Source organism: Capsicum annuum, chromosome 12 (genome assembly GCF_002878395.1).
Source record: "Capsicum annuum cultivar UCD-10X-F1 chromosome 12, UCD10Xv1.1, whole genome shotgun sequence".
Classification (NCBI taxonomy): domain Eukaryota; kingdom Viridiplantae; phylum Streptophyta; class Magnoliopsida; order Solanales; family Solanaceae; genus Capsicum; species Capsicum annuum.
Window position 1 is genome coordinate 9,215,225 of NC_061122.1, and position 8,388 is coordinate 9,223,612.

General features: G+C 35.1%; 1 protein-coding gene and 1 long non-coding RNA gene across 3 annotated transcripts; one reads left to right on the plus strand and one right to left on the minus strand.

Annotated features, from left to right (window-relative positions):
- The first annotated feature begins 473 nt into the window (after window positions 1-473).
- LOC124889290 lies at window positions 474-3,400 on the plus strand. Of its 2 annotated transcripts, none has more exons than XR_007048140.1 (4): window positions 474-699; window positions 1,716-2,145; window positions 2,259-2,470; window positions 3,109-3,400. It is a non-coding gene; the product is annotated as an uncharacterized LOC124889290 (long non-coding RNA). The 2 variants fall into 2 exon arrangements; XR_007048139.1 differs by having other exon boundaries at window positions 525-699; window positions 1,716-1,975.
- Window positions 3,401-4,005: 605 nt separating this feature from the next.
- LOC107851260 (fructokinase-like 1, chloroplastic) lies at window positions 4,006-7,175 on the minus strand. The gene is made up of 2 exons (XM_016696207.2): window positions 6,356-7,175; window positions 4,006-4,846 (listed from the first exon to the last, which is right to left on the minus strand). Exons 1-2 carry the CDS (start codon window positions 7,052-7,054, stop codon window positions 4,154-4,156), a joined length of 1,392 nt encoding a protein of 463 aa, XP_016551693.2. The 5' UTR covers window positions 7,055-7,175; the 3' UTR covers window positions 4,006-4,153.
- Window positions 7,176-8,388: the final 1,213 nt, after the last annotated feature.

Here is an 8,388-nt window from a genome sequence, read left to right on the forward strand (position 1 = left end):
AAACCTATTATTTCAATTATACAAACTCTTAATTTCTCCTAACAATATTTAATTCAAACTTGAAGATTTTTGGAAATTTAAACACATCATGTAGGGTTTTTGGTTGCAACTAAGATTCGTTTTTTCTCATGTTAGTTGCTATTATTTCTATTTTATGAGTCTTTTCTTATCGGTTAAACCGAAAACCGAACCGTTAAGGACTAAAAATCGATAAAAAATATCTTATTGATTTGGTTATTGGTTTAACATATTTAAAAATCGAAAACCGAACCGATAATATGTAAAACCGAACCGAACCGAACCGACCGATGCACACCACTATTAATATAAGCCAACAATAAGAGGACCAACACTGCACAGGCCAGTTGTACCAAAAGAAATAAAAGTTGTACACAATAAGAGGACCAACACTACTCAGGCCAATTGTACCATAAGAAATAAAAGTTGTACTCAATAAGAGGACCAACACTGCACAAGCCAATTGTACCATAAGAAATAAAAGTTAATACTATAAATTTGGGTTTATTTAATGGGTAATTAAACAGCTGTAAACTTCATATAGTATTCCCAACCACGTGTATTTTATTTGTTAAAACAGGTGTAATCTTCATTTAGCTTAAACTTTGGATGTTTACCTCCCATCTTTCTGATTTCTCCTCGACTTATTCTCTCGATATGTACTGCACTTTTTTAGTTTAGGTAAGTTTTCGTCTACATTTCTTCGTCTAATGCACCAATTTATTGATAATGAGATTTTGATGGTATCTGTTATTGTTAGTTTTTAGGAGTTTTGCACAGATATTTTCTACTTCAATCAGCCACCATAATTTAACCAGATTTTACAGTCATGATTAGAGATTTTGATAGCTTTTACAGTTCTTGAAAAGGTAAAATACGTATGCAATCCCATTTAAAAATTTTGATTCTTTTAACATTTCTGCGAATATTTATTTTGAACTATAGTTTTCCTGTCGGATATTCTACATGCATGCTATGTTGGTACATGATTTTCACACTGATGTGTATGGGGTGTTTGATAATATGTCTGAAATAATTGACTCCTTAGCAGTCTCTTTTCATTCGGATGACGTCTCTGGAGAGATTTGAGGAATCCGAGAAGATTGCATTGTGTATTGTTCTAGGGTTTTTTCACTGATTTTGTATATGCATGCACTCTCATTCACTATATTTGTGTCAATTGCACAGTCGTTAGAAATTCTAATAAGATTAGAGACATGCCCTGTGAATAAAATTTCCAATAGTTAGTAATGTATTCATGTTGTGTCAATTATTTTGATGGCTTTTCAACTTACTTATGATTGATATTGTAGTTGACTAACTGAGCCTTACCCTTTTTGGCAATGCAATTTGTTCTAATTTTAAGGTTTTTACTTTACATAAAACAATGACTATTAAGCTCGTAGTAGTGGCAACAAAGGCTAATGAAATTCGGGGTGATCAAGATGAGTAGTACGCTACTCGAGTCCATCTCTAGGAGCCTTAACAAGAATGGTTGGAACCGGTCTGACCTATGAGACTACTCGAGAGGAGGCTTCCTACTAGGAACTTTTATACCTAGCTATGTAATTTTTATTCGTCAAAATAGTCCGAAACTATGCTACTCTTGATTTTCGCATATTAAGGTTAACTCTTCTCAGTACTTGACTTTTTCATTTTTGTATTTTCAAGTTGTTTTAGTTGCTCTATGCCTGCAGTTTCAGTTAAGCTGGAAAGGCTTTTGATTGTGGACAAGGAGTGACCAAACCTCGACACTGTGGTTTGTAGCCACGTGGTCTAATCCTCTGAGCTACAAGCCCCACCATATTTTCGCTGGATCTGTTCCGAAAGAAAGGGTACACATGGAGCTACCAAGTTCCCTGATGTAGCTAATAGGTGTCTTGGAAAGTGTCGATTAGACATTTTGAAAATCGAATTGGCAGCATATCAGCAGGGATGACTGTATTCTTCAAGAAAGGTATCGAGCAACGAATTCTTCAATGGATATTCTCAAGGTTATTATGGAAATTACCACGTGCTAATAGTAGCTCCATAGAAAAGGGAAATCTTGTGTTCCAATAGAAGCAGAAACGTTGGGGATTATTCGAATCTTTTATTAACATATGATGTTATTTTGCCAACTCACAGGTGTGAGCGCTATATTACTATGTTGATATCAGTCTATTAAAAAGAAAATATAGAAAATGTCTTCTGGATATTGTGCAGACTGTTGATAATTTACATTTTCTCAATTTAAATAGTGAATCTGAAGACACTTCACATGGTATACAAGACTGCCAAAGAGTACCTGGCAGCTTTCCTTTGCAAGGGTATAGATGCACTGACTATAGTTCATCCCCACCTACTTGTGGGGATTCCAGTAGTTATTCGTGAGCCAATTATGAAAGATGGAAAAGACGGTCATCTGAATGGAGTGATCGAGATAACGATGCACAATTTAATCGGGATTCAGGTTCAGCTCAGATTATTCTATGTATTACTTTTCTGTATGTGTGATAAGCCTTTTTTATTATATTTGATTGCTTCAGAACTGCAGGCGTGGTTGAACTGCATACATTATCTAAAAAGAAAAAAGAAAAAATAAAGGAAGATAGGATCAAGTTAATTTGGTAGTGGACTATTATCTCTCATGCACATCATTCATGAGAAACTTGTAAAACTTGTAGGAGAAACAAACTCCATTGCCTCCCAAAAGAACATACCCAATGAAATCCACAAGTGAGGTTTAAGGAGGGTAAAATGTCCACAGACCTTACCACTATCTCGCGGAGATATAAAGTATGGGGAAAAGGAGATAAAATTGTCAAATCCAACGGTTATCCTCTTTCTTTGATACTTTGTGTAATGAAGTCATGGAAAATTGAACGGTTAACCGGGTGCATTCAAATAACCAAGATAATGTTAGGTTATAGAAAGCCGTCAAAGCAGTAAGCTTAAGGAGCAGCCATGGGTGCGTATTTTCAAACAATTCTTTTTTTCTTAATTTTTATTCAATTTTTCATCTTCTTCAAATGATTTATGAAAGTAATTTTGTGATATTTTGTTTGATGTTGATGTAGCTGTTTTTTTTTTTTTTGGGTGAAAATGCAGCTAGAATAAAGGTACATGAGATGAGGAGCAAGTTGAAGAAGGATCTGTTAGGTCAGTTGAAAGATCTGAAGGCAGAGTGTGTGATTAAACTTAAGTGGATTCAAGTGCTTAAATAAAACTCTTTACATAATACACATTTTGTGTATTAAATGATGTTGCTTCTTCATTGGCAGCTACAACATACTTTTACTAATGCTAATGGACTCTTATTTGAATGTGCAACACCGATAGCCGGTAGGGAATGTAATTTAAGTTGTGCAATTTCTTAATCTGAGCTAGAACAACAATTTAATTTTGGCGATGTTGGGACGGGCCTTGGCGGTCTAGTTCTATCAACAGCAACATACCCACTAGATTTCTACAAGTGGGGTGGGGTCTAGACCTTATCATTACCTCATAGATAATTTTGAATAATGCTGAAAAATAATTTTGAATCGAGCAAGTCGGGTTATGATTTATTGCTTGGTCTAAATTGACATGTCCTTTCATGACAAACAAATATTAAACGAGTTGATAATTGAATTTGTTTATTAATTCGATCATTTTAACCCATTCAACAATGAGGTATGGAGAGGGTAAAGTGTACAGAGACCGTAGTTAAAGAGGTTGTTTCTGAGAGACTGTTGGCTTAAAAAAAGAAATTCAAAGAAATTCAATGCAGTTTGAAAAAGGGAATAACATACAGAAGAACGAAAACAAAACAGTAACGACAATGAAATAGTGCAAAGAAATTAACGTGTAGCACACAACATACAGAAGATAGGAAGAAAAAACACTACAACAATAAAACAATAAACCCAGTGTATTCCCACAAGGTACACTAGCAATAATGAAATAATAGCAATAATGAAATAATGCGATAACTGAAGGACAAAATACTATAGGTGATAGCCAAAATAGAAGAACAAGAACTACCAGTTAACTCAACAATCATTTCTTTTTTGACAACCATTTGTGAAGTGTCGGATTAATTACAACAAAATCTACTTTTAACTAGTTAGTAACTACAGAATACAATGTCCTGAGTATTGACATTATGGCACTACTACCACATTGATGGTACATATACCTGCTCTTTGAGATTCTGCGTGGCGCTTTCAGTGGGGAAACCCCTAACAGCACCAATTGTCCACTGGGATATTATGCCCGCAGCAATTGCAAAGCGAAGCTGTCTCTCTAGAACATCTTGATCGTGGTACATCTCCGGTTGCGTCGTCAACTTTCTCATTATTCCAGCAACAACAGCATCGCCAGAACCAGTTCTATCACAAGTAAATGGTGTTATGAGCACGTCTTCCGTACCAACCACCACTCCATCAAAAGAAGGAGAGTAGTAATGAATCCTAAGTGTCCCATCTGTAACGAACAAAAGCTTCAGTCCATCATGCCACAAGGGAGCAATTTCCTCAGGAGTATAGTGATAATAATTTCTTCTTTGTTTTGTTTGTTCGTAAGTCTCCGCAAAGTATTGTGGTCTATAATTCCTTTTCCTCTCGTAATGGTCTTCGTCAAGAAGAAATTCAAGCTCTTCCCTTGAGACCTCAATGATGTTAGCTTGTTCCCAGGCTTCCTTGATCAAATGCCTTGTTTCATCACGTGATCTCCACAAGGGCAATGGCAGATTCAAATCAAAAAATATAAGACCACCAAACTTCTTCGACAATTTAATTGCTTTAAAAAGAGTAGAATGCATAGATGAAGATGTCAAAACTCCAGAATTGAAGTGAAATATCCTAGCCTGCAAGAGAGAAGGCAAAAGTACCACGAAATTTGTTAAAAAAAAAAAACTCGCCCCAACTCCACCTAAACACAATTTGATAAAGCACGGTGTAGGCTCAAGCACTGTATTAAAAATATCCAACATGTAATATGCAACTTACCATGATACATCATCTTATTACTGGTTCATAGCTATCGAGAAAAAAAAAAAAGAATTTCCCAATTGAACACAACAGAATGAAAACTGATAATAAATTGAATCACCTTCCACAATTGAAGGATCAGCGAGCCTCAAGCTAAAAGACGGATGGTTTCAGGAAGAAGAGGTAATTATTCAAACATGGATGACATAACAGTATTGATACTGCCAATGATAACTAGTTGTCACGACACTAGAATTTAATGAATAGGGAACTACACTTTCACTGTCTCACAACTAAAAGGAGTAGACACAATTAGCACAAATCAATCTCAAATAAATAGGTTGGCAAGAATCATGCATCTTAGTCAATTTTTTCTAGAAAAGAAATAAGTCATTGCAATGGAATGTCATCCGAGAGTACAGATCAGGCAAGCTTCAGAACAGGAGAGAGCAGGAAAACTCATAGCAGGGGCGGAGCTAGCTAATAGTGAGGGGGTTCATCCGAACCCCATTCAACGGAAAATTATACTATTTACACAAGCTTAAAATTACTTTTCATGTATATATAGCAGACGTTGAACCCCCTTTCGAATAGTTCTTTTGTTCAAATTTTTCGATTTTGAATCCCCTTGGTTAAGATGTTGGCTCCGCCACAGCTGATAGTGACTGCACAATTGTTTCTATAGACACGTGGTGAGGATCTTCAATGCACAGATAAACCTACTGACAATCATTCATAGGGAACTTTGGTTCATCTATGAAGCTACATTGGGCTCTTTCATCTTCCATTTTGCACAAGGTAGTTTAACACCAATACGATTCGTTCACAGAGCAAATTAGGTTCATACATCCTCAATTAACATTAAAACCAAACAACACTACATAAATAGAAACAGCAAAATGCTAGATACTGTTACTACAACAACAACAATAAACCCAGTGTATTCCCACAAAGTGAGGTCTGGGGAGGGTAAAATGTACGCAATCCATACCGCCACCTCCGAAGAAGTAGAGAGGCTGTTTCCGATAGGCCCCGGCTCAAGATGATTGATACTGTTACAACAACTCTATCCATAAAAAAAAAAAAAAAGATACTCCCTCCATTTGAATTTCTTCGCACTACTTTCCTTTTTAGCATGTTTCAGAAAGAATGCTTCTTTCCTTTCTCTATGGCATGTTCAAGACCACAATTAAAGGGTACTTTTAGTAAAGTTTACGTATCTTTAGTTTAAGACCACAAGATTCAAAAGGCTTCTACACTTTTCTTAAACTTCATGGCAAGTCAAAACCAATAACAACAACATACAAAATGTATCCCAACCAAGTCGAAACTAGACAAACAAATTGAAACAGAAGGAGTACATATTTGAATTCACTTCCACGTACCTCTTTCAGAACATCAAGATTCAATTCGGAGCTAAGCAAAGAATCCTCAGCAGAGTCCTTGACTTTCTCAACCTTCATTTTCCCATCGACAAACTTAATCTTCATATAACTACACCCAGTCCTCATACCATCATCGAATATCACAGCCCTAGTTTGCACATTTTCTTTATTCATTAACAAAACCATTTCTTGTCCAAACTCATCATTCCCAACTTTTCCTATAAATGCAGCTCTACCACCAAGCCTAACATGTGATATAGCAACATTTGATGATGGTCCACCAGGTGCTCTAACAAACTCAGGTGGATTCCATTGCAACATTTTCCACTCTGAATACTTATCTTTGTCCATTTGTTCAACTGATACTCTTACTGTCGGCACAAACTCCTTCTGTGCTGCACCAAAACAGCAGACTAATGGTGGGTTTGGGTACGGAAAATGAACCCCATCATCATAGTCATAGTCATCAATCTCTTGAGATTTTCTTGAAATTTCACTAATGTTGCTCTCAACGTTTGCGTCTTTTGGGGTTCTTGATTTTCTTTTTGAGGTTGTGGGGGTGGGTGCTTTTTTACGGCCACGACGAGGGGGTTGTTGAGTGGTGGTGGGGTGGTCATTGACGGATGACTTGATGGAAAACAGTGAATTGTGAGAACGGTGATGAGGAAGAGATTGTGGAAGAAAATGGATTGTTGCCATGGGTTTACTTGGTACAGTGTTAGGGTTTATCCATATCTTTTCAGTCCCCAATTTTTCAAAAGAGAATTGAATTTGGATTATTTAGCCCGGTTGGGGCTCTTTATTTTGGGCCTCTCGGTTCGTTCTATTTGTTAGGTTGTGAGAGATTTGAATTTAAAGGGTCGTATTATATCGAGATTAGTTATACTAAAATTAATTATACCGGCTGAAACTAGTTATTCTGATATTATTTTTTAGTGACGGTTTGATTTGTGGTGTTAAAAATAATATGAATTGCATTATTTCTAAGAATATATTATTTGTTTACAAAAATACGCTTCACGTTATTTAACATAATTATTTTTATGTATGTATTCTTATGATTTTTCTACGTGTTCAATTATGTGCCAATATTATCTAAATATATCTTTCCGTGTGTTCAATTATGTGCCTATATATTACATTCGACTGGATATTTAACTTCCATATTATGCCATGAAGTCCCTTTACCTGATGAGATGGATCCTTCACGAAAGAAAAATAACTTAACAACGACTTCCATGTTAGATATCTATTGAAAAGACAATTCCTAATTTTCTAGCTATGTAATACTTAGAAATACTTTCAACAACTTAACTATTGATTAATGAATATAACAGAAACTATTTTTGAGGCACCATGCACCAGAAAATTTACTCATAGCAGATTTCATTTCAACAATCTTTTGAAATGTTGACACGATAAATGATATGAATGGTTTCAACGGAACTGAGTACTCGAACGCTTGTAGATGAAGCTTCAAGCTTTCAAAGAAAATGGAGCATCGATTGAGAAGAAAAATGGAGAAACTTTTCATCTTTCACTTATTTTGTGTCTAAGACCGACTTTTTGGGCCAAAACATTTTTGGTCTGTTTGTATTGCTTTAGGTCTTAATAAATGGGCTGGTGCCCACATTTAATTTTGCATACCAACACTTTCATAATTACTTAAACTAGAAATTTGTATTTTATATTTGAACAAATTTTTGCTATAAAAATACATATATAAATCATTTTACTGCCCATATTTAACTCAAATAAGTTGAGTTAAATATGGTATAATTAGCCATGAATTAAATATGGAGATTCCTTTTCCATTAAAACCTCTTAATTAACATGATTTCCGTTATTTGTTATCAACTGAAATCAAAATTCAAATTTCAGTTTAACATTATCATTTTCATCCCCCAAAAAATCAAAATCAAATTCAACTGAAACTTCTTCTGTTCAATATATGCAAAAATTCAAATTAAACCATTATTTTTGTTAAAGGTATTTAATCGTAATATTGTTTTCTTATATAAATTTCATCAGTT